Genomic DNA, 27376 nt, shown 5'->3' with positions numbered 1-27376 from the left:
ATTATTTTACATACACTTTTAAAATTATATGATTATTTTGGTCTTGCTTCTTTAAATATAATATTTATTACACTTTAAAGTCTTAGAGTATAGATGGCATTTCAAAGCCACTTTGTGTAGTAGTTCAAAGCAAGATTAATCATCACTCCAGAAACCGAGGCTCCTTCTCTCAAAATATAATTTAATCTTTCTTTAATAATTTGTTTTTATTACTAGAAATTATTATTAACAACTGTATCATGACAACATTATTTTTTAAGAATCTTTTAAAGTATTGAATACCATTTAGAGCAACTGCCTACATGGATATGCATTTTTATTGCTTGTGTTAATATGTAATAATTAGAGGCAGAAATACAATGGAAGCTATGGTTTGCATGTGTTAAAGGTTTACAACAATGTCATTTTTATGTGAAAAGCATTAAAGGGATAACATTAAACTCGACTCATGCTGTTAGCTGTCCCTGTCTGGAAGCAGCTGGTGTCGTGTGAACAAGAGACTGCAGTTATTATGGATGGCCTTTTAGTAATGTGAACTGGCTTTATGCTGTGTGTATAGGGCTAAGAAACTAAGCGTTAGGGGTATTAGTTCTTGAAAGTTCATGTTACAGCAAGCACTGGAACTTCAGTGTTTTTTCTCTCATTAGGCTGCTCTCTCTAGTGGGGGAAAAAGCCTTTTTTAATTTTTGTTGTCAACCATTTTAGAACACTGTGGCTGAATTGCAAGGAGTGTCTGGCAACTGCAATAACAATAACAACTATTTCCTTAAGGTTTGTTTTTTGGTGGAAAATAATGCTTGTCTATACCTTCCTGCTTTCATGTGTGAAGTTAAATATTCTATGTGTCTTATTAACTAGCTCTGTGCTTGGAAGAACTTCTCTAGAGCCATGTGTTTTGTATGTTGAATAATAGTTTGAAAATAACCAATTGAAAAATAATTAACTCTGAAACATAGCACATATTTTAGGCACAGTTTCTGCAATTTGGACTCACTTCCTAATATTTAACTATGGATGTTTTAAACCCCTAACATTTTAAATATTTTGTGATTTATATTAAAGGGAAGAAAAAGATGTCCAACAACAGAGCTGTATGATGTTCATAAAATATAATGTACACAGTGACTTATATTGTCTTTAAATCCAGTGATTATTTTTTTAGAAAAGGATCATTTGATACAAAGTTCTTAATTTTTCAAAAAACTAAATATATATATATTTAAATTATAATAGTACTTGTTTGCACAATTTATATGGTAGGCATACTAAAATGTGTAAAAAGATTTTACACTTTAAACCATAAACTAATTCTCACTATCTTTAGCTGCCAGTAATAGCGATAGAATAACTTAGAAATGGAAAGTCAGGTATATTTAAAAGGGAGATTGCTTTATGGTGATTAGAGGAGCCAGAAGAATAGAAGAAGTACAAAACAAGAAAAACAGCTTGTTTACAGACTCCAGTTTGACTGGACCTTTAAAATTATTTAATTTAATTATGTCCTTTGGTTTGTGATCCCCAAATCTATAGTAGTGGTCATTGTAATTGAAACCCAGAATCATAAGGTGCTTGGAAGACATTCAGTTAAAGACTGTATCCATTCTTGGTCTTACCTAAGCAGTGTACACATGCATGCGTGCACACGCACATATATACCCACATAAATACACTATCCCCAGGAGGCGGACATCTTCCTCTACTTGAAAGGTCCTCTCTAGAAATATTCTTTGTGTATGGAAACATTATTATTTATAACATGGAGCAGAGACAGGAAGATGTGAAATGTAAAGGGAAATCAGAAGTTAGGATAGAAACCTTTGCCTAAATAATGCCATCTTTTTGTAGCTCATTTTTTTAGTTTTATTTTGTTTATCATAATTCAAGTGATTTGAATATGTTTTCTTATTTTCTTTCCAACTACCATTGTCATATTAATTCATGAGCCAAATATGAAATATCAGATACACTTTATCAAGTACTTCTAAGCCATTAAATTCCTCTGAGATTATAGACTTTGTACTTTCTAGAAACCATGCTAGAACAATTCAGTGATGAACCGCAGAGTTTGCAGTGTTACAGAAATGTCACAGAAACAAACACAAATTACAGCATTTTTCCAACTTTAAAAACATTTATAAATTGAACATACTTTTTTACCAGAAAGCTCTAAAATGCTAAAATGCATAGTGAGAGATGGGCCTTATTAGCCTGGGAAACTGACTAACTTTCCAGTGGGCCATAAGGATCCTGTGGTTTCCCATGCCTTTGCTCCTCCTGTTTTCTCTACCTTGAATGTCATTCCATACACTCTTTGTTGCTATTTTGTGCCCACTAATCCTGTTCACCTTTCAGCGCTCTGTTTAGATTTCGTCTGTCTCCTCCAAAAAGCTTTCCTGGGCTCTCTCAGCTGGGCTGAGGGCCCTTTCTTAATTGAGTCAGTAGCACCTTGTGTATCGCTCTCTATCATTTTTTACCCATAAACTTGTAATGTCTTCAATGACAGGTCTCGATAGCTGGTTGATTTTTAATACATACAGGGATGAGCACAGCACTGGGCAGATTAGAGGAAGCCAAGAAATTGAACTGACTTGAATCACTCAAAGGATATTAAGATGAAAAGTGGAGAGTAGAGTTAAATGAGGAGAATGAAATTTAGTTAGGAACATAATCTGAAATAGTGAAGGAAGAATGGCATAGAATACGGGGGTAAAAGAAATGTCAAACCTAGTTAGGCTAGAGATTGAAGATAGGGAAAGGGCTGAAGGAATAAGCTGTATTTGTCTTTGGCACTTTGGGGTTTAGCACCGTTCTGTGGGCTTTTGCTACCGTATTTTAATTGTTTTGAGAGACCGTGAATTTACAAGAAGATCCTATCTCTATCACACTGCACCAAAATCTTCTGCATGTAAAACCAAAAAAATAAATATGCATATTTCATTCCTTGAAAACCTTTAGGACCTTAGAATGGCAACCTGGTGACTCACATTGACATGACTTTTTAGTCATAAGTGAATAAACATGTAGTAGAAATAGAATAGTTGAAATGGCCTAAATGATGCCAAGATCAATACTGCATAGATAACCATCTTCTCCTGCCCATTGTATTAACTTAGAAATAGCCTTCAATCATAGAAATACATTTTCATCAGCAGGAAAAACTAAATGGTGACCTGACCAAGGACTGACGTCCTAAAGATGCCTTACTGTGGAGGTTTGCCTGGTCTGATAAGGGCTCCATTTATTTTAAACTGATATTGATGCTAGTAAGGGTGGTGGTAAAAACTCTTAATTGATTTTTGAAATTCTGGCTTTTAAAGGGGTTTTTGAAAATTATTTTATTGACATAGAACAAAATGTGCAGATCTTTAGTGTGTAATTTGATAATTTTTATTACTATATATCCATATTTCACATATTAAAATCAATATTAATGAAGAATAATTTATATACAATAAAGTGCACCAATTTCAAATGTGTTTAGGTTAACAATGTGATGAATAACCACCACCACAATAAAGATACAGAACATTTTCATTACCTCAAATAGTTCCCTTATAGAACTTTGCAGTCACTGTCAGCCCCAAAAAAGCATTCAGTCTGCTTTCTGACACTATAATTTTGTCAATCGTAGAATGTCATATGAATGGAATCATAAAGTACATACTTTTTAATGTCTGGCTTCTTTCATATCTCTATCATAATGTCATACTTATCCTAAGTGTTCTCTATATTATGATTATACTGTAATTGGTGTTGCTTTGGGTTATAATAGAAAAAGCCCACGGCCCACCCAAAGTGGAATTCTAATTGAAGAACTCCATCGTAAAGCTAGAGCCCCATGGGCTACATTCCAGGTAGAATAACTACTCAAATGTGAAAAGCAAAACTAAAAAATTTAGAAGACAGTGTACAAGAATATCTTTATGACTTCAGTGTAAGAAATGGTTCATTACGTTAAGGAACACTTAAGAAAAGCAAATCCATAAAGGAAACAATTGAGAAAATTGACATTAAGATTAAGAACTTCTATTCATCAAAAGAATGCCTTTGTGAAAGCAAAAAGACATACCAGAAGCAGGAAGAAAATATTTGAAAACTAAATAACTGAAAGAGAATTATCTAAAACGTCCTCCATGAGCCAGTGGGAAAGACTGCTTATGGGCTATTGGCTATTGAATAGTCATATCGTAGCAGAAGAAATCTCAGTGGCCAACGAACACATGAAAAGATGCCCAAACATATTAGGAATCAAAATGTAACATTAAAAACCAAAATGAAATACTATTTCCTACCTACTAAATTGATTTAAATCGGATATTTTAAGTTTTGGTGGGGATAAGGAGTAAAAGGAACTCTTATTCTCTGCAGTAGGAGTATAAATAGGCCCATTCACCTTGAAAAACAATTTGGCATTATCTAGTAAAGTTGACTCAACAATTATATTTCTTACTAAACACCTTAGTAAAATTCTTAAATTCATGAGGTGTAAGACATGTATAATATCATTCTTGTAATAGAAAAGAATTGGATACAACTGACATCTCTATCAAGAAGAGAATGGGTAAATATATTGTAGTATATTCATTCAGTGGAATGATACACAGAAGTTGTTTCTGCAGTTCACAACAGTTAGAGGAATTTCAGGAGCATACCATTAAAAGGAGAAAGGCACAGAAGAACACATGATTCCATTTATATGAAGTTTAAAGTCATGTAAAAATTAATGATACATTGTTTAGTCATTAAAAAAATATAGTAAAACTAAAGAACAAGAATAATAAAATTCAGCACAATTATTCCGAAGGGCAGGTGACTAAAATAGAATCAGGGAGGCACACAGGATTATAATTGAAATGTAGTGGTACTGCTCCTTTTCTTAAGTTGTTAGTTAATTGGTGGTGGTTACATCATTATTCATTATACTTTTTGTATATTTCATAAATACTCTTTGTGTCAACTCAATGTTTAATGAAGAAAACGAAAATCTGCCATGTCCAATTGCTTATGTTTAATAGTTACGTGGATATAAAGTGAATATGACATGATTCCTGCTCTCCAAGGACCTATAAAATGACTTGAGACTCTGTGTCTCAGAGTGGGACTCTCATAGTACTTCTTTAAGATTGCAGATTTCTCCACTCTGCCTCACACCTGCTGGAACAGAATATGCATTGTAAATAGCCTAGGGTAATGGGAGTTTGTGGGAAGGGTTAGATGCAATCAGAGCTGGAGTTGTCCAGTTTAAAGATGCCAGGAAAACTGACGTAAAGACTTTTGAGTCCTGGTATTGCAGACGCTTCTCAAGAAGAAATTGCTTCCACAAACCACCAGATAGCCATAATGAGGAAAGGAGTAAAATTATTCTCCCTCAAAGGAAATTATAAGTTTGATATTATATTTATTATTAATCTGTAGATAATCCATAGAAATACCATCAATAATATTTTTGTTGGTTTTACTTTTTTGTTTACTATAAATTCTGTAGCTGTAACTTCTGGTTCTATGTGATAATCACCATTTTTGCAATCATATGAGTCAATTTTTATATGAATACACCATATTTTCCAAGATTCAATTCATTGTATGATTAAAGAATTATTAAGATAATAATAACATGTGCCACTTGGTCAGTGTAGTTGTTCTCTTCTGCAGATTAAAGATTTAGGGAAATACAAATCTCTTAGTCTCTTCCCACAGTCCTGCTGGCATCAGAATAAGTGCTTCATTGTTTCCTTGGCAAGTAAAATGAAACTCAAGGAAGGCTGCCAATTTGAAATTGCAATGTGACATTTGAATACAGAGGTCTACTTTGGTCTGTTGACTGTTTAGTTCTGGATCTCAGTGGGAAAAATAGGGATCACTGGTTCCCTCCTCATATAGAATATATTTATCAGAGATTTAAAGACTGGCATTTATGTCTTAGTAAGTAGCTATCATTTATTAAGAGGAATTGATTCAGGAATATTGAGTCATAGAAAAATATAGTTTATACTCCCAAGAAGCTTGCTATTTTGCTGTGGAAGCGATAATATATATGGAAAAGAATTTAAATAATTTTCAAGGCAATCTGTCAAAAGGCCAGATAACCATAGTATAAAAGAATCATCACAACAAAGGACATACAAAAGTAAAAGCATGAATTTGAGATTTGTGGTTTCAATTTTTATTTGCAAGAAGTTGTTTGTTGTTATTGTTTATTTGTTTTCTGTAACTAAGAAGCTGGGCCAATATTAGGTGTGCTCAAGAAATAAAAAGACTAGTTTACCTGCAGAGCTGAGTATATAGAAAGGAATAATGGTTGGAAAGTCTTTGAAAAGGTAAACTGAATAATATTGTAGGGACTTCAAAAATCAGCCCACTTTCTAGACATTTTTTCCATTAAATAATAATCGGGGTAAAGGGAAATAAGGTTTCTGTGCTTCATTTGAGCGGGTAAAGTGTCAACACCAGAAGACTCTGATAAGTTAAAAAAAAAAAATTAGGAAACAATTCTCCCCAAGGCTCTAACATTTCTGAGGCATTGACTGCCCTTTGTTCTAGACTATCTGTTCAAGTGTTTATATAGATAACAGTCTTGGAAGATACAGGTAGACTTTCCCTCTGGAGCAAGGACAGTAATACTGCCTGTTATGAAAGATGCAGGTTACCAGGCATGTCTGAGTGTCTCTACTGACATGCCTGCATGTGCAGGAATCCTCTGGCTCTCTTATCATTCTTCGGAAATTGTGGCTTGAGATACCAACACAAAAATCGTGATACAAAAATCAACTAGTATGAAGACCCATTCTGGGTTAGAAGAAGGTCTTGACCTTGTTCAGACAGCAGTTACAGGGATACATACTGACACTGAGCATGAAAGGAAGGAATTTGTCATTGTCATAGTCAAAAGCCTGGTAAATCCTTAAAACTTTGGCTGGTTCACTGGGGAGATTATGGGACAAGGAACATAATGCTAGTTAAGGAGAAATAGCAACAGTTGAGCTGCCTTTTTTCTTTTTTTTTTTTTTTTTTTTTTTTTTTTTGCGGTATGCGGGCCTCTCACTGTTGTGGCCTCCCCCGTTGCGGAGCACAGGCTCCGGATGCGCAGGCTCCGGACGCGCAGGCTCAGCGGCCATGGCTCACGGGCCCAGCCGCTCCGCGGCATATGGGATCCTCCCAGACCGGGGCACGAACCCGTATCCCCTGCATCGGCAGGCGGACTCTCAACCACTTGCGCCACCAGGGAGGCCCTGAGCTGCCTTTTGACTCAACCCCTCCTGCAGTTTACCATGCCAACTTTAGATTCACTCAGACAGTAAAATGTCGTGAAGCTTTTTGCAGTGGGTCTTGACTGCTATAAGGGAAGATTTCTGTCAGGGAGATTTCTTTCAGATTGACAAACTCCTGTGGGAAACCATGGATGAATATTTGGGTCCTAACTGGTCTATAATGCTGATAAAAGTAACTCACCAGAGAATGAGACACTATTTTGTTCAAAACAATCTGGATAAATTCTTTCAGTCAGCATTAACCACTTGAAAAATGTCCCCATCCCTTATGTTCACACTACACTTATGACTGGACTCCAGATTGAGATGGACTCCATAACAGAGTCCCTGTTGTAGGAGTCAAGGATAAGGCTTCTGAGTCAAAAACTCCCTGAAGCTAAATTGGTTCTATCAGTAATGATGACTCACCCTACATAGTGCTTTAGGTGGACCACAGACATTGGAAGTTTGGTTAAAACATATTAACCACTGCACTGCTCAAAACTGAAAATGCGCTATTACTTATTACATGAAATTGAATGATTGAATCAACTGAATAATTGGAAATGAATTATTACGGCACCTTATTACAGGCACAGAGCTTCTCTCTGCCCCCGTGCCCCTTGATGTCCCCTCTTACTACCCTAACCTCAGCTGCTTTTAGGAGAAAGATGATGAGGGGTCAGGCTAAGATAGATCTCTTTGTCCTCCAGAGAGATCAAATGCTATATGAACCCCTTGAATATACTGGGAAACTTTGGGAGGGGAGGCACTCAAACTTTATGGTTCTGTGGACACTGGCTCACCAGTCAGCATCTCACCTGATCCCGTAGTGAGAAAGAATATCCAGATTCAACTGATGTGGTTTGGGTAGAGTCCAAAGCAGGAAGGAAAGCTGAAGAGGCCTTTAAAGGGTGGATGGGACTCTTTTGGCAGATGCAGTGTAAAGCTGTTATGCTTCCACTGCTAAATCTGCAGTGGAATTGATTTCTTATATGCCTGCAGTTTTTTGTGCCATTAGTGACAGTGGAGATTCTCCCACTCAAGGATTGCCACATATAGAGAAGTGATAGTAGGATATGTAGATGACTCTCCCTGTTTTATTCCAGGTGGTCCAGTAGAAACAATATAGAATCGCAGGAAGAGAAGGGTAAATCGCAGTTTATTTAAACACTTAATGTCTGCCAGAATACTCAGGCCCTTTCTCAACACAACACTGCATGCCTGATGCAGCAACCAAAGAAAGAGGAGATGGGGCAGCTATTAACCTCCTACTAAGCTCTTAGGGAAACTGAAGCTGAATGCTTGACCCATGGAGGCCTTGTCACTCTCTGGCCTAATATTCTCAGTTTGATGTGGGTCAACTTGACCTCACTGATCAATAAGGTTGGAAGGGCCCAACAGACTTTGCTTGTCAAATGGAAATGATAGATTCAAGAAAGCTGCTAGCCTGGCCCAGCAGCATCTTAGATTTACATGAACGAATAGCAGCTTTTTATTTGGGGGGAACTATCTGCTACTATCCTCCTGAAACAAGGCCTCTAGCTCAATGAGGCCTTTGGTTCATAGAGGTTTCCTTAAATGCCTGGGCTTGTTTCACTAATGGTTCAGCCAAGCTGTCCAATTCCATCTGCTAGGCTTTCCAACGTCAGCACTAGCTATGCAGACCCAAAAATGAACATGGTCACTTTGCTCATTGGGCAGAATAACTCTGGCCAGTACTCCCCTTGATGAACCTTGTGATATTTTTACTGACTTTTGAGCTGCTGTCAACAGCCTGTTGGTCTGTCACTTGGAAAATTACAGATTAAAGTTTAGGATGGCAAACTATAGAAACAAATTGTGGCAACTGATCAAACTCCTGAGACTTTTCATGAAGCTTAGGGGTAGTCATAAGAGGCTTTCATGTATTAAAAGAAACACTGTAATTATCAGATCATGTAGCCCTCAGAAGACATTAGAGGTCCCTCCGAAGTGAGGCTGTTCTTAGCTAATCGAGGTTGCTTTCCTGGGGGATAGCTGACTTTTTATTTATATGCAATTATTCTTAGGTTTGGAGTCATTTAATTAGATAAGGTGGTTCAAAATTTGTTCCAAACTTTAGGTGATGTTATCAATGACACCACATCTATCCTGGAAGGCATTCAGGTTGACCTCAACTCACTGGCCAGGGTTGTTATGGGTGATAGAATCGCCCTGAACCCTAGGTTTCCTCCTGTGGTCCAATGCCTAGTCTGTGCAATCACTGATACCTCCTGCTATACCTGGATTAATACCTTAGACCAAGTGGAAAACTCAATGAAGAAGCTTAAGGAGAAAGCCACCTGGATTTCTAAGGTAAACCCTGATGGTTTATGGGATTTGTTTAGCCAGTAGAGTCTGGAAGTCTGGGGAGTATGGTTGATCTCAGTACTGCAAGTTGGGCTCATTCTGCTGTTTGGAGTTCTTTTAATAGTAGTTTTAATTATATGCTGTGAGACAGACTGAACAGTTTTGGTCCTAGCCAGTCTTGGCCACACTTACCAGTGTAGTCAAGGGAATGTCATACTCATGGAAAAATTCACCAGTTGTCAAGATAGTGTAGAAATGAGGGTGGATATTGTTGGGAGACAATTCCCCCATGGCTCTCTCACTTCTCTGCATGTCTTGTGACCAGAGGCATGTTGGCCTTGGCCTTTGTTTCAGATTATTTTTCAATGATATTTGTATAGTGAACAACCTTGGAAAATAGAGATAGTATCTCTCTTCAGGGTAGGTGACAGACTTGCTTACCACCTATTATAAAAAATTTGAGTTTCCTAATCTCAAAATTCTTAACAAAAGAGTTTTATGGTCACAGCTGCTGCTTCATTTTTAGACCATGACAGTATCCTGGATTTGAACTTTGTTTGGAAGCCATTTCTTAATTTTAGAATCAAGACTTTCAAAACCATCAAGTCTTGGTTCCTTTCTGTTCAACAGTCCTCTCAATTGATCTCTGTTTGTCATATTTTAGTAGAAGCAGCAGGAAGAAATCAGGCAGCGCCTTCAGCACTTTGTTTGGAAATCTACTTCCCTGGCTCGCTCAGTTCAGTAGGGATATTTCCTACATTTTCCTTACAGAAGGTGATAATGTGGCAAAGCTTTCTGCCACTACACAGCAAGGATCCCCCTTCCAGATCTCCACTTACAGTCTTTTCAAGGCAATTTAGGCTGCTTTAACATACTCTTCAAAATTCTTCCTGCCAGGGCTTCCCTGGTGGTGCAGTGGTTGAGAGTCCGCCTGCCAATGCAGGGGATACGGGTTCGTGCCCCGGTCCAGACTTCCCTGTTTTTCTGTATTTGTTATGGCAGTACCCCCTTTCTATTGCTCTATAACGAATTACCCCCCAAACTCAGCAACTTAAAATAAGTATTCACACATTACAGTATCTGTGGGTCAGTTTACCTGGATACCTCTGACTCAGTATCTCTTGCAAGGCCAAAAATAAGGTTTCAGCCAGAGCTGCAGTCATATACACGCTCAACTGGAGGAAGATCTGCTTCCAAGCTCACTCACAGCTGTTGGCAGAATGCAGGAGATCTACTTCCAAGCTCCCTCATGTGCCTTTTGGCAAGCCTCAAGTCCTTGCTGGCTGTTGGCCAGAAACATCAGTTCCTTGTGATGTGCGCCTCTCCATGGGGCCACATACAACATGGTGGCTTGTTTTTGAAGAGCAAGAAGACAAAAGAGACGCCAGTCACAGTTTTTTGTAAACTAATCTTAGAAGTGACACCCCATCACTTTTGTTGTATGTGCTTGTTAGAAGTGAGTCTGTAGGGACTTCCCTGGTGGCGCAGTGGTTAAGACTCTGCCTGCCAATGCAGGGGACACGGGTTTGAGCCCTGGTCGGGGAAGATCCCACATGCTGCGGAGCAACCAAGCCTGTGACCACAACTACTGAGCCTGTGCTCTACAGCCCACGAGCCACAACTGTTGAGCCCGTGTGCCACAACTACTGAAGCCTGTGCGCCTAGAGCCCATGCTCCGCAACAAGAGAAGCCACCACAATGAGAAGACCACGCACCGCAACGAAGAGTAGTCCCAGCTCGCCATAGCTAGAGAAAGCCCGCGTGCAGCAGCGAAGACCCAACACAGCCAAAAATTAAAAATAAATTAATTAGAAAAAAAAAAAGAAGTGAGTCTGTAGATCCAGTCCCCATTCAAGGGAAAGGATTATACAAGAGCATGATTGCCCAGGAAGAAGGGATCATTAGGGGTCATTTTAGAGCCTGCCTACCAGAGTGGTAAAGAGAGTCCCTGCTTTGAGGAGTATGCTTTTGAAAAGGAAGGAAGAAAAAAACTAAAAAAAAAACTTTAAAACTCTGTAACATCTAATTCTGATTTTTGAATGGTCTACCACAATTGCTGTAACAATTTTAAGAAGGGAAAAATGAGTTTGAATTGTTACAGAAGATTTTATAGGCAAATCTTAAATCTATCTGGTCAGAATTTTAGGAAGAATAATTTGCCAGCAGTATTATCAGTGACCTGAGGCGCTGAGCATCTGAAGGCAGGGAACACAAGAGGCCTTATGAGTAATCAAGATAGAGATTTTAGATGTTTCTTGATTTGGCAACTAGACAGTAAGAATGGAGTGCAATGTCAGAAAACATTCTGAGAACAAAGACTGACAAGAAAGTTTTGAATGACTTGATAAATGAGAGAAATGAATATATATCTTGGGCTATCATGTTGGATGTTTTACATCTTTTATTTGTTTGAATCCTCTCAATACCTATGAGATTGGTATCTTTTGAACCATTTTATAGAAGAGGAGATCACGGAAGATACAAACTAAATGGTTTGCCCACTATCATACAGCTGTGACATTTTTTTTTCTCTTTTGGGGCCCTGGTCTCTCCAGCCCCCAAGCCATGCTCTTTTTTTGTTGTACTGTTCTGTGGCATTGTCCTGGAGAAACGAGGGACAGTGAAAATAATCGTAGTCATAAAGTCATCTTGTCATTTAGCATATTCTAGGCACTGTGATCAATACTTTGAATATATCACTACGAGAAATTCTCCCAACCACCTTATGAAGAAGGTGCTGTTATTCCCAGTGATGAGAAAAGAGACTAAGTAGCCCAACACTACAAAATCAGGACACAGAAGTCAACTGACAGAAAATGGAAAGAGAGATGCCTTTGCAGAGAAGGGGATGCTTTTGCTGAAAACCATCTGGATGGTTGGCACAGACTTAGGAATTTTAAACATTAAAGTGTTAGCTTGAGGTCTTTCTCCAGAGAAAAAGCAGCTCTCTTCTGTTCTCCCACAGAACTGAGTCTGAAAATATATATAACCAAATTCAATTCCAGTAAACAAATTCCAACAAAAACTGCGTAATTAAGGCTATTTTTATGATTAGCACCATTTAGTTTCCCTGAATTTACCAGAACAAACATTGCTGCAGCAAAAATTACTGCTAATGGTTGAACCTAACAACAAGAGAAAATCCCCAAAAGGGTCATTTAGGCCCCAGCTGCAGCTGTGCTTCACTGTATTTCTTACTTGAAAGCTGAGAATTAACAGGAAAATCAGGCTCTGCTGTGCTGTGCAGATGCGGCTATAACTGTATTAATTCACTCAGCAAACATTTGTTCAGTGCCTACTGTATGCCAAGCAGTGTGCTAGCCACACTGGGATCACAGGGATAGATTATGCCTGGCATTCTCAGGGAACCTGCAGTTGAAAGAAGTTGTTGGGAGGAGGCAGATATAAAAACAGCCAAGCTTCCTGAGTGACAGAAGGCATGCCATGGAAACATAAAGGAGTGAGTTAGAAGAGTTTTATGCCAGCAGCTTCACAGGATGTGCTAAGTAGATGGATATTCATCTTGGACCACTGGGGCAGGAGGGGAGTCGATCAGTGAGGAGAACAGAGGCCTGGACGTTTGCTTGGCCTTGGGTAGAAGCTGGTACCTACTCCAAAACTGGGAATACAAGAAGAGGAGCAGGTTTAGGGAAAGGAAAAGTTTTACTTCAGAAATGACCAGTTTGCTTTTAAAAGATTCATGTGGCAAAGTCTTCTAGTATATTATATTTATGAGACCAAAAGTTAGCAGATGTCTGGTTACGAGATATGATGAAGCGCCTGTTGCTACTGTAGTATAAGTACTGCAGCAGCAGCAGCAGTGATCACTTATTTTGAGCATTGCCATGTTCTTGACCTTGTGTTGAACACTCTACAGGTACCATCTAACTTAATGTCATGACAACCTTGTTATACTAAGGAACTATTTTTATCCTCGCTTTATAGATGAGGGAATTGAAACTTAGATCTGAAAACTAACTTTACCAATATCAACAGCTGAGATTTGAACCCAGGCCTAAGTGACTTCAAAACCAAGATTCTTTAATTGGTCACCACTTAACTCACCACTATAACAGACACTGTCTGTTCCTTCTGTAAAACCTACGCTGAGATCTATAGCCCTCCTGAGTATTCAAGGCTCTAATATGTCTACATGCTTCTGGTCCCACCAGAACTACCAGAAGAGGCAGAACCTGTCAGTTGTACTTAACATTGTAACTATGTATTTTAATAAAATATTAAATCCCCCAATAGCATATGAGTATAAAGGAAATTGTGTCTATGAAAGCAGATAAAATGCTTTGCAAAGATTCAGTAAGGACTGGTAGCTCAAGAAAATTAGATGGAGAAGGAAACGTAAAAGAGAAAAACCATAAAAATCTAGAGGACCTTAGCACTCATTGTGCCCTGCAAGAATCTTTTTCATCCATTTTAAGACACTGCATTAATTCTGCAGATTATATGCTCTGGTTCTGGTTTATATAAGAAAAAGTGCATGAAATATCAGTCAGCATACCTGTGAGCCAAACCTTTTGAAGGGGACTTCTATGTGCTTGCCCAGGGTGAGCATATTATGAGAGAAAAGAAGAGGACAGGAACTTTGGAGCTCATTGCAGGCAGGTGCAAGTCTTCAAAGTGAACTGAATGATAATGTTCAAAGATGTGGAGGGTGAATTTCAACACCATAGGATTATGCACCAGGGTTTTTGGTTGGAGAAAAATAAAAGGAATGTATTTCCATCTTTTTTTCTACAAAGCTTTAGTTCTGTAGACTGTAAGCAGGGTAGCATAGAAGAAAGAGCATGGGCTTTGGAATATGTTAGATGTGTAGCTTCAGCAACATAACTAATTGACCTTGGGTAGAGTCTCTGAACCTCAGTTCCTCAAGTTAACACGGTATAGTAATAACTATATCAGTTTTTTAAGGAAGGTACAGTGGTGGGCACATAGTAAGTTACAAAATAATCACTGTTCTTTTTTTGACCCTTTTTGGGAAGCCATTAAAGAGTATAAGATATTAATCAAGAAGGTAGACAAGAAGATGAAAAGGCAAGAACTATTTTTGCCTCATTTAAAGTGGATTTGCAGGTTGGCACGAAGAACTTTCAAGAGTCTCTGTTTACTTGAAAGATGCTGAATCTTTTCAGAATAAAGAGATAAAGAGAAGGACCTGGATACCACTGGAAATACTTTGTTGTAGCAACTTTTGGGGGGTAAACATTGTCCATCTTCCTCTGTAAATGTCAGATTCAGTACAATTTAATTTTGAGGTTTATGAAATTCTGCTAACATATCATTCCATGTAATTAATTTTATTTGCAGATTACCATAAAAATAATATCCATTTTCCACAGAAATAAAAGAATCAGAAGAACACATATTCTAAGTCTACCACATGTAACTTTTTAACTTCCTGGTGTTTATGAGGTTCTGTAGTAAATGCACCCTTTATTCTAAAGCCTATTTAGGATGGGAGTGGTAAATGATCTGTGAGAGAGAATGGCAATGTAATGTTTTTAAACACCCTATCCAGAGTCTCTAGTAAGTAATAAGTAGAATCAAGACAGTAAAATATACATGTTGTCCTCAGGATGCTTATGAGACTAATTAGAAACAGAAAACATTAGTAAATGGAAAGGTGAAATGAAAGATAAAAAGTTTTAGCAGAATTGCAGGTGATTTGGGTATTGAGGAGAGAGACCGGTAGAGTAAAAAAAAATAAAAGAATCAAAAGAATTATTAATAACTTACATTTATGGAGATAATTTTGATGACTCAAATGGGTAACAAAGCCAGAATTATACTTAGAGGCAAGAATTGTATATATTGTACAAGCCTTATCCTGTTATTCACTAAAAGGGGCGTTAAAAAAATAAATGTGATAGAATGCTGCCTTCTCATCAGATGACTTTGCAGTGCATTTTCTTGATATTATTGAAAACTTCCTTAGCAGGTTATAGATATTACCAAGTAAATGAATTGGCGTTCTTGGATTTATTCTTTTAAAAATGTTTGTTAAGATCCTGTTATAGGTTAGGCCCCCTCCTAGGCACATGCTTATGTTCATTCCCTTAGATATGGTGAAGAAGTATCTATTTTCAAGCTGGCAAAGGGAAATCAAATTGTTCATTTCAACTCTTATGTTTAAAATGTGCTGCATTGTCATCAGACTTTAAATTTAACTTAAGATATTATTGAGTCATTCATGATAGTCATCAAATTGATTTGATATAGAAGTGAATTTTGTGTTCCTGGCTTAGGCCTTCATAATAAACACCCGGCTTTGCTGCTAGTTGTAACTATAGGTTCAAAAATAAGCGCAGAGTTTTATATCTCTAAATCAAAACTTTCATCAGGTTATCTTGAGATTGTACACTTTGCCAGCCTTGCTACATTTCTATTAATTAACATCACTGGGATTCATAAAGTACCTGTTAGTTCTAAAAATATGTATAAATAGGAGATGAATTAATTTTACAGAATATCCCAAAAATATACCAAGTCTGGAATTAGAGCCCTTTTAAGGTTTATAGGAACTAATCATACCACAAATGGAAGCTATCTGGAACCAAGCAGCCCCACTGTTCAGCTACCTTGCCCTGCCAGTGCCAAAGACACTTAGAATGGTATTTACAGTTTAGACATTTTCGAACTGGTTTCTTTCTTTCTTTTTTATTATTTTATTTATTTTTATTTTTTTAACATCTTTATTGGAGTATAATTGCTTTACAATGGTGTGTTAGTTTCTGCTCTATAACAAAGTGAGTCAGCTATATGTATACGTATATCCCTATATCCCCTCCCTCTTGTGTCTCCCTCCCACCCTCCCTATCCCACCCCTCTAGGTGGTCACAGAGCACCGAGCTGATCTCCCTGTGCTATGCGGCTGCTTCCCACTAGCTATCTATTTTACATTTGGTAGTGTATATATGTCCATGCCACTCTCTCACTTCATCCCAGCTTACCCTTCCCTACACCCCGTGTCCTCCAGTCCATTCTCTACGTCTGCGTCTTGATTCCTGTCCTGCCCCTCCTACTGAACGCTGGCAGAAGACCTCAGACCTTTCTTTCTTTCTTTTTTAAAAATTTTATTTATTTTTGGCTGCATTGGGTCTAGTTGCAGCACGTGGGCTCAGTAGTTGCAGCGTGTGGGCCCTAGAGTGTGCGGGCTTCAGTAGTTGTGGCACATGGGTTCAGTAGTTGTGGCTCAGAGGCTCTAGAGCGCAGGCTCAGTAGTTGTGGCACACGGGCTTAGTTGTTCCGTGGCATGTGGGATCTTCCCAGAACAGGGGTCCAACCCGTGTCCCCTGCATTGGCAGGCAGATTCTTAACCACTGCTCCACCAGGGAATTCCCTTCAGATTGGTTTCTAAAGACCCCTAGGGTTCCAGGTGCTGATGAGCTATATAGTATAAAGATGGAGGCCAGGGCTTCCCTGGTGGCATAGTGGTTGAGAATCTGCCTGCCAATGCAGGGAACACGGGTTCGAGCCCTGGTACAGGAAGATCTCACATGATGTGGAGCAACTAAGCCCATGCGCCACAACTACTGAGCCTGCGCTCTAGAGCCTCTGAGCCACAACTGCTGAGCCCATGTGCCACAACTACTGAAGACCACACGCCTAGAGCCCGTGCTCCACAACAAGAGAAGCCTCTGCAATGAGAAGCCTGCGCACTGCAACTAAGAGTAGTCCCCACTCACCACAACTAGAGAAAGCCCGCACACAGCAACAAAGACCCAACACAGACAAAAATTTTAAAAAATTAAGAAAAAAAAGATGGAGGCCATCCACCTCTTTCCCTTTCAGTCAAAGCATCGCTGATTATATTTGGGCTGTTCTGGGGAAGGGGGTTTCTAACTAACATGTAACCAGGTCGGAAAATCACTGCTCTGTATGAAATATCCTGACCTTACTTCTATACACAAATGCCACCAAAGTCAGAGTCTTCATGATAATAGTCTCTCTGTGTGGAAAAAGAGTCTGAGGATAATGAGGCATCCTTTGTTTGTTCATCGTGGTCAATGCCCGCCAGATTCCTTAATAGAAATTGTATCTACTTCTGGACACCACAATTTAAGAGAAAATACCAAGAGCTTGGAGAGAAGTCAGAGTACAGGCGCAAAGACAATTACAGAGAATGAGACCTATGAGGAAACTAGAATTATTTTACTTTGAAAGAGAGAAGTCAGAACGGCAATTCATTAATGGTCTTCCAGAAATTAGGAATTATTACGTTGAGGTTAAGGATTGGATTTCCTTCATTTGCAAACATAGTCAAGTAAATACCGTTTCAGGTTTAGCAAGAAGAATATAGTATAAAACCAAAAGAAAAAATAACAGTAAGATGCTAAGCCTCTTTAATCAAAGGAATAGATCACTCAGTACACTATGAAATTTTTTTTAAAGGCAATATGAATCCCTAGCTGTTTTATGTATTAAATGTAATACTACCTGAAGGAACAGGGGTGAATTAAATGAACTTTGTTTTTCAACACTGTGACTCAGTGATTTATCTTTAAATTATATCAGACGGTATAGATTTCAAACAATTATTTTGAATTAGAGTCTCATAGCCTGATGCTGCCAGGAGAGGAGCTACTTTCTAATAATGTTAAGGAACTTAGTGGTGAGGAGGAATATTTATTCCAAGGGTCATGAACTCATATACCTACAGGGGCCCGTGGGTATCACGAAGGAGTGATGCTAACAGCTTAGAATAATGAATTATGGAAGTTATGGTGTATTAGAAAGTGTATCTGTGTAAAGGGACAACGACTGCTGATTCTGGCCAGTGGTTATCATGTTGTTATATGCCTATATTGCCAGATCTTTGGCTTTCTCAAGAAAAACTGGAAATCTAGAATCTTAGGTGAAAGTTTTTAACATTGCCAAAATGCTGAGATTTATTAAAGTAGTACTGTATAGGCAAAGCAATACACCTGTGTGGGCTGTAAGTTACAAACCTTTGGTTAATTGTTTAGGTCACTAGTTAACCACCACATTAGTTAAACAAACAAATGAAACAGAGCTGATTAAACTCTAAAACTTAGGAGAATCAATCTGCTAAACCTTTGTAAGGCTTAATTAAGGTCCTTTCCAACTCGATGAATCTTTTGGTCTCCCCTTCCTTCTTCCCTGCTGTCAATATTGGGTGACTTATTCATTACAGGTGGTGGGAGTTTAAAGGAATTCCTTATTTCCCTTAGCAACATAATTTTATTTAGTAAAAACATTAAACACTTTGATTTAAAATAAAGATTTTGTTGCTTTACTAAAGATACTGCTGATGCTATCAGATTTTTAGAAATGCACTTATAAATGGCATAGACATGTCACTTTGGATCGTTGAACTAACATTTGTTTGTAACATTGGCTGAATGAGGCATGCTTGACTCAAAAGCCTACTTACACTTTTACCATTTGGTGACATTTTATTTCTCTTTTATAAAATATTTTAAAATAACCCACCTCCACATGGGTAAGGACAGCTGGATTTCTGAAATCCCCTTCCTTTCAGACAGGAGAATATGCCACAGATGAAGAGGAGGATGAGGTAGGACCTGTTCTTCCTGGCGGTGACATCGCCATTGAAGTCTTCGAGCTGCCTGAGAATGAGGACATGTTTTCCCCATCAGACCTGGACACAAGCAAGCTCAGTCACAAGTTCAAAGAGGTAAGTTGCTGATCTGCAATGTATTTTTCTATAGCTGTCTATTTCGTTATTAAGTATATATATTTGTTTGAAAAGTGTATTAAGAATAATCAGTTTTCTAAAGAAAGCCTTTCAGTAACAGATTGTCCTGAATCTCATTGAAGTTCAAGGCAAAAGTTAAGTAGATCTCATTCCACAATCATTAATTTAAATGCTTGTTATTTGTCATAGTGACAGTTTTTAACTTGTCTGTTCCATAGTTTCAAGCTATAGCTTAAATTTGCAGTTTTTGTGTCAACGTTATATTTGTAAAGCTTTATGAAAGTTTTGGGACCTGGCTTTCCTCGAAGGCAATGATTTCTAAAAAGGCTTTTGTTTTTCTTTTCCTAAAATAGACAAGGTTCCAACAGGGATCAGATGATATTCCCAAGTGGTTTAATTGAAGAAAGTTTAACGAATGAACTTTGAGTAGAGTTAACAGAACTACCAAGGGATGGTGCAGTGCAGAGGGACTGGCCACAGGGGAAGTTGTTACCATCTTTTGGCTTAATGGGTAAAGAGGGAAAGAGATTACCTTTTTTTGAAGGAGGGTCATTCAACATCTGCAGCTTTGTAAGATGCAACCACTGCTAAAAACTACATCCTGGGGGTAAGGGTGATAATATACCAAGATCCTTCTGTCCTCTTGTTGATGCCTCCCATCAGCCTAACCCAGGCAGGGGAGCCTGGGAGATTCAGTCTTGAAATCTGAAGAGATTAGCCTCCTGAGGCAGGAGCTGTCAGAAAAGGGCCAGGAATGGATCCTGAGGGGGCAAATGCAGATAACCACAAAAACTCTTCTTTCAAATTAACTTCTCAGAACCCCAACTTGTAAAACAGAAACAGTGACGAATGGGTCCACAAGCATTTTATTCTTCATTGCTTTGTGGAACATCCTCCGTTGTTGGAGACAAGTATGTCATTATTTACAGCCTGCCCACAATAACCCTGAAGCACTGAGACTTGAAAACCATTGTTTTGTGGTTGCGAGTCTCTTAGGGACTTGACCACTTGGAAAATATATTCTCCTATTCATGAGAAACAAGGATTATAATTGAAGATTTATAATTTATAAATTTATTTATAATTTCTAATTTTGATGTATTATAAACAGGTCAATTTTATATGTTCTCATGTTTTACCTAATACACCTAGCACATTGACTTACCTTTTTAATTCCCTATGACAAATTTATAGTTGTGAGACCAGTGTCAAAGTGAATGTACTTTTGGGCCTCCCTGGTGGCGCAGTGGTTGAGAGTCCGCCTGCCGATGCAGGGGATGCGGGTTCGTGCCCCGGTCTGGGAGGATCCCATGTGCCGCGGAGCGGCTGGGCCCGTGAGCCATGGCCGCTGGGCCTGCGCGTCCGGAGCCTGTGCTCCGCAACGGGAGGGGCCACAACAGTGAGAGGCCCGCATACCGCAAAAAGAAAAAAAAAAAAAAAAAAAAAAGTGAATGTACTTTTCAAATATAAGTTTTTATTAAATAAAACAACTTATGTTCATTATAGAGTTTTAGAAAATACAGATTTGTATAAATGCCAAAAAATCATTCCTAATCCCAGTATTGTGGTATTTGGGATTGTAGGATGTATACTGTGTTAAATTCCTGCTCTTGATACTTTAAAATGTATTATTAGGATTTTCCCATGTCATCAAATATTTTTCCATGAATGATGCTTATTTACTGTTTCATCTTATGGATCTTATATAATTTACTTAATTCTTTGTTTTGGAACATATCTTTTGTTTCCAGGTCTTTTTAAATTATTAAAAGTAATGTTGCAATAAATATTGCAATAAATTATCCTTAGGATAATTTCTTACAGTGGAATTATTAGATCAAAGAATATGAATATTGTGGGGACTTGTACTTAATGCCAAGTTGCCACCAGAATGGCTTTTCTTGGTAATATAGAAATTTATTTATGTCACCCAGTGGTTTCGAGTGCCCATTTCTCTTCCACATATTGTTATTAGTCAGGTTGAACCATTTCCACTTATATAGTTCACAGAGTCCTTCAGGCAAACTACATGGGTTTGTCAGATGATTTATGACTATTCCTAGTTCTAAATCAGATACAAACGTCTCAGTGACAATGAAGTACACTATTATATAATGATTAGAATTCTCTTATAGTAGGAGTAGCAATGCCTATCTTAGGACCATTTCTTATAAAGTCTTTCTAGATTAACTGATATCTTCAAACCAAAGAAAAATGCAGAAAAAGAAAGTTCTTCTGCAGGAAGTGACTGAGTGGGAGGAAGTGGTATAATCTGTTTCTCTTCGGCTCTGATTTGGCCCAGTAATACATATTATCTGAAGAGTAGATGAACTATTTGTTCTTTAAGAAATCTTCCTTGAGAAAAGACAGTCTCTTCAATAAGTGTTGCTGGGAAAACTGGACCGCTACATGTAAAAGAATGAAATTAGAACACTCCCTAACACCATACACAAAAATAAATTCGAAATGGATTGAAGACCTAAATGTAAGACCGGACACTATAAAACTCTTAGATGAAAACATAGGAAGAACACTCTTTGACATAAATCACAGCAAGATCCTTTTTGACCCACCTCCTAGAGTAGTGGAAATAAAAACAAAAATAAACAAATGGGACCTAATGAAACTTAAAAGCTTTTGCACAGCAAAGGAAACTATAAACAAGACAAAAAGACAACCCTCAGAATGGGAGAAAATATTTGCAAATGAATCAACGGACAAAGGATTAATCTCCAAAATATATAAACAGCTTATACAGCTCAATAACAAGAAAACAAACAACCCAATCAAAAAATGGGCAGAAGACCTAAATAGACATTTCTTCAAGGAAGACATACAGATGGCCAAGAGGCACATGAAAAGCTGCTCAACATCACTAATTATTAGAGAAATGCCAATCAAAATTACAATGAGGTATCAGCTCATGCCAGTTAGAATGGACATCATCAGAAAATCTACAAACAACAAATGCTGGAGAGGGTGCGGAGAAAAGGGAACCCTCTTGCACTGTTGGTGGGAATATATATTGATACAGCCACTATGGAGAACAGTATGGAGGTTCTTTAAAAAACTAAAAATAGAATTACCATATGACCCAGCAATCCCACTACTGGGCATATACCCAGAGAAAACCATAATTTAAAAAGACACATGCACCCCAATGTTCATTGCAGCACTATTTACAATAGCCAGGTCATGGAAGCAACCTAAATGCCCATCGACAGACGAATGGATAAAGAAGATGTGGTACATATGTACAATGGAATATTACTCAGCCATAAAAAGGAATGGAATTGGGTCGTTTGTAGAGACGTGGATGGACCTAGAGGCTGTCATACAGAGTGAAGTAAGTCAGAAAAAGAACAACAAATATCATATATTAATGCATATATGTGGAATCTAGAAAAATGGTACAGATGAATCAGTTTTCAAGGCAGAAATAGAGACACAGATGTAGAGAACAAATGTATGGACACCAAGGGGGAAAAGGGGGTGGTGGTGGTGGGATGAACTAGGAGATTGAGATTGACATGTATACACTAATATGTATAAAATAGGTAACTAATAAGAACCTGCTTAAAAAAAAAATACCCTAGGACCTTCTAGGAAATCTAAGAGGACTCAGTCATATTCAGTAGATGCCCCTGCCTTGCTTATATTCCTCATTTTACTGATTGTAGCTTGTATTGTTTTCCTCATCTCATTCTTGCTACACTTTGGGAAATCCTCACATATTTTGTGCTAATTACCATAACACTCTCAATTTAGTCTGTCTCTTTGTTATTGTCCACTCACCTTCCCATCTTCTGACATACATCTAATGAAAGAAATAGAGGAATAAAAAGCTGTGATCATTCACAAATGTCCTTGATAGTTGCCCATGGAATTCCAAGGGTCTTCTGAAGTATTATATTTTTGCTTGTTTCTTTTGTGTTTGTGGTTGCAGTTGTGGTCGATGGTGCTGTGATTTTGGTGAGCCTCTGATAAATCTGTTCAAATATATTCTTGTTCCAATCAACAACAAAAAAAGAATAATACCATTTGGTTTCATTTATATGTGGAATCTAAAAAAATAAAAAAATCTTCCTTGAATGTTGTAACTCTCCAACTTTGAGGCAGTGAGAACAAGGTTGTGTACCCTGGCAAAAGCCTATTATATAGCTCTTCCATGTTGCCAGGTAAGCAGGACCCCTACTCTTTGTTAGATAATTGAGCTGGAAATAGGGTACACATTTTTTTAATGGAAGCTAAAGAGCCTAAAAAGCAGAAATAGTATATAGAAGGTTATAGCCTCCATTTTCTGAATTGAGCCAAGGACTCAGTGCTCCATAAATATTGTTTGAAGTTGACTCCATAGTGCAGACAGCTGCGTGATCTGGACCAAGGGTTGGCAAACTATGGCCCATCGGCCAAATTGGGCCTGCTGCCTTATTTTGTAAATAAAGCTTTATTCAAACACAGCCATGGATATGCATTTATTTATTGTTTGTGGTTGCTTTTATTCTACAACAGTAAAGCTGAGTAGTTGTACAGAGACCATATGGCCTCCAAATCCTAAATTCTTTGCTGTTTGGACTTTTACAGAAAATGGCTGCTGACATTGGTGTAGGCTGCTCCATGATCTGGACCCATTATATATAGCATGGCTGATTTAGTTTTAGCCTGAGTAACCAAATCTGTAATTTTAATTTTGGCTTTTAAGAATTGGAGGTTTGTCACCACCTCTAGAACAGACAAATACCACATCATTTCACTTCTAATCCTTTTATTCTCTTTTGTTTTATATTTAACATATGAATATATTTATTTCTTCAGGAGATTGCTACTCAGTATCAACTGTGTGGCCCTCTGTCACAGGATTTGTATCTTGTACACTGCCACTATCACAGTTTGAAATTTCTTTATGTGATTAACATACACGCCCAAATACTGTACAGTGTTAGATATTTTTCACAAGATTATACACAAAACCTGGGGTGGAGTTGGAGAGTCATTTTGTGTTGGAGTCTGTAGAAAGTCTCATATTACAGAGAGTTCTCTTAATTACATTATTTCAAGCAAAAGTATATGTTACACTGTTTGGGCAAAGCAAATTAGACTAACATTCTCTCAGTCATTCCTACTTTTAGCCCATTATGTATCTTGCTACTAGAATCTAAGCTTCTCTGTTTTTGCTGAATATTGTACCCCACAGTCTTTGCACAGTTCTTGGCATAGAGTTAGTGGTTAAATATTTGGTGAATGAATGGTATCAAGCATATACTAGAATTTGTTGTATAAACAAGACAACTCCCTAATTTAATTTTCCCAAATAGCTGACAAGGGGGCTAGCACTTTTATTACATGCTCATTTACCCATTTCCTTCTGGTTGGAGGATCAGTGTTATTATCTACAGTATTTGTGCCTTCACACTCTGGACTGCTTTTGGTCTTCATATTACGTTCCACTTTCTCATTAATTTTTGGTGCCGTACTGTTAGAATATATATAAAACATTGATGGAGGGCTTCCCTGGTGGTGCAGTGGTTGAGAGACCACCTGCCGATGCAGGGGACACGGGTTTGTGCCCCGGTCTGGGAAGATCCCACATGCCGCAGAGCGGCTGGGCCCGTGAGCCATGGCCACTGAGCCTGCACGTCCAGAGCCTGTGCTCCGCAACGGGAGAGGCCACAGCAGTGAGAGGCCCGCGTACCGCAAAAAAGAAAACAAAACCAAACATTGATGGAATAAATCAGATCCATCTAACTCTTCTCTTCAGAAATTCTGTTACTTTTCAACTTATTCAAGAAAACACTTGAATCACTTTAACTCCCTTGAAAAAACTTCCTTGCATTTTCTTACTGTAATTACATTAAGATAGTAAATTAACTTGCAGAAAACTGGCATTTTTATCACATTGACTCTTTTAATCCAAGTTTATGGAATGTATCTGTTTAATTCAAGCCGTTTTTTCTGACCCTCTCTTAAATTTTATAGTCCCCTCTATTATATAAATGTCACCTAAGAAAATCTTAACTAGAGTGGATTAATCAAAAGCTGCCACAAAGGTTATATTAGCTCCAATATAAGTTAAGAAGTCTTCTCTATTTTTCATTTTCAGAAATGACTTTTATAAGAGACACTTAATGACTTGCATAAGGTGGCAATTTCTGTTCCCTGAAAGTTTGTTATTATTCAGTTGTAAAACCATCTGTGCCTTTGTGGAGGAAGATTTGAAATACTTTTTTATAATAGCTATTAGTCTTTTCAAGTTTTCAAGTTTTTCTTGGGCCAATTTTGGTATTTTGTATTTCTCAAGAAATTCATATATTTCCTCTAGGCATTCATATTTATTAACTTATATTTTTATAATATACCTTTAAAATACTGAAATCTTTAGTATCTATAACTAGTTTTTTAAAATTCTTTTATTTGAGTACTTTCAATTTTTTCTCAGTGTTTTTTTCTAGAATTTATCTGTCATGTTAGCTTTACATTTCTTTTTAAATTAAAAAATACTTATTATTTCCTACCAATATCTTTATTTTTCCTCCTTTTTTATTTTTTGGCATTAATCAGTTGCACTTGGTACATTTACTTTTGATAACCCTTAGAGTCTGATAAGTGTATTTAAAGCTGTAATTTTTTTCTGAATATTGCTTTAGCTACATGTCACAATTTTTTTTTACATTTAGAATGCCACTGCCATTTAGATGTAATTTGTTTTGCAATTTCCTCTTTAACACAAGAATTATGTAGTGGCATATTTTACTTTCCACGCATATCAACTTTATTTTGCTATCCTTTTGTTATTGGCTTCTAATTTTATCACACTATTCAGAAAACATATTCCATATGGTAGCTATTTAGAATTTTCAAGACATCTTTTGTAACCTAATTCATAAATAGTTGTATCTAAATATTGCTCATGTATGTAAAAAGCACACACATTCTGTGCTTGGGTATGAAATTTATATAAGTTAAATTTATATAGATAAGATTAATAATACAAACACACACGTCTTCTCTGCAGTGTGGCTTAGATTTTGTTGGCTTGATGTACTAATTCTGAAAAGCATATGTTAAAGTTACCAGCTACAGTTGTTTCTTTCTTCCTATAATTCTAGCAATTGTAGTTTTATACATTTTAAATCTTTGTTGTTAGCTGCCTATATGTTCATGATTATTACAGCTTTTCGATTTATTGTAACATCTCCCTTGTTTCTAATGATGCATTTTATCCCAAATTCTATTTTGTCTGATAGTAAAAATTCAACACTGGCTTCCTTTTGCTTCATATCTGCTTCACAGTATCTATTTCTTCCATCTCTTTGTTTTCAGCCATTCTGTATCCTTTTGCACAATTGTGTTTCCTTCAGTCAACCTATTCCTAAATCTTATTTTTATACTACTCTAGGAGTCTTTGTCAGTTAATTGGTGAGTTTGCCCCATTTATATTTACTTTAATCATTTTAATATTAGAACTTACATCTACCACCTTATTTCATATATTACAGTTTCCATGCTTCTTGTTTTGTTTTGATCTTTTTATCTACTTGCCATTAGATACATCAAATTTTCATCTGCTGCTTAAAAGTTACACATTTTTATTCTATTCTTCTACAGATTACCCTTGAGTAACTTTGACTCAGTCTTAGGATATTTTCTCCCAGCAATATAGAAAGCAGATCAGCAGCTATGTCTTTACCATTTAACAAAATGATAGCCATAGCATATGCTTATCTACCTCTCCTCTCCTCTAATTCTAATTATCATAACACGGGAATGATAATTAGCTGGTTTTAATACTTTGATTCACAACCTTTTCCCCTGAAAATGTTGTAGGGCAAGCTTCATTGTTTTGAACTAGCATTGCATACTGTAAAGGAAAAGTCTAATGACAACAGATATTTGGATGCTTGTATTACTTTAACCTTGTACTTTAAATTTTTTATCACAATTTCTTTTTTTTTTAAACAACTTTATTGGAGTATAATTGCTTTACAATGTTCTGTTAGTTTCTGCTGTATAACAAAGTGAGTCAGCTATATGTATACGTATATCCCTATATCCCCTCCCTCTTGTGTCTCCCTCCCACCCTCCCTATCCCACCCCTCTAGGTGGT

The 27376-nt window shown here is 37.4% G+C and overlaps 1 protein-coding gene across 5 annotated transcripts in view; it reads left to right on the top strand.

Annotated features, from left to right (window-relative positions):
• The window catches only part of PPP1R9A (protein phosphatase 1 regulatory subunit 9A), a 281703-nt gene that overhangs the window by 185908 nt on the left and 68419 nt on the right, over nt 1-27376 (top strand). For 4 of the 5 annotated variants that reach the window (XM_060108181.1, XM_060108180.1, XM_060108177.1 and 1 more), the window contains exon 6: nt 19096-19251. In XM_060108181.1, coding sequence (XP_059964164.1) covers nt 19096-19251 — 156 coding nt within the window. Of the gene's footprint in view, nt 1-705; nt 772-19095; nt 19252-27376 lie in introns of all 5 variants that reach the window. The other variant, XM_060108176.1, reaches the window with a different exon arrangement.

The sequence above is a fragment of the Mesoplodon densirostris genome, chromosome 9 (genome assembly GCF_025265405.1).
Source record: "Mesoplodon densirostris isolate mMesDen1 chromosome 9, mMesDen1 primary haplotype, whole genome shotgun sequence".
Lineage (NCBI taxonomy): Eukaryota > Metazoa > Chordata > Mammalia > Artiodactyla > Ziphiidae > Mesoplodon > Mesoplodon densirostris.
This window is presented reverse-complemented; position numbering and strand designations above follow the sequence as displayed.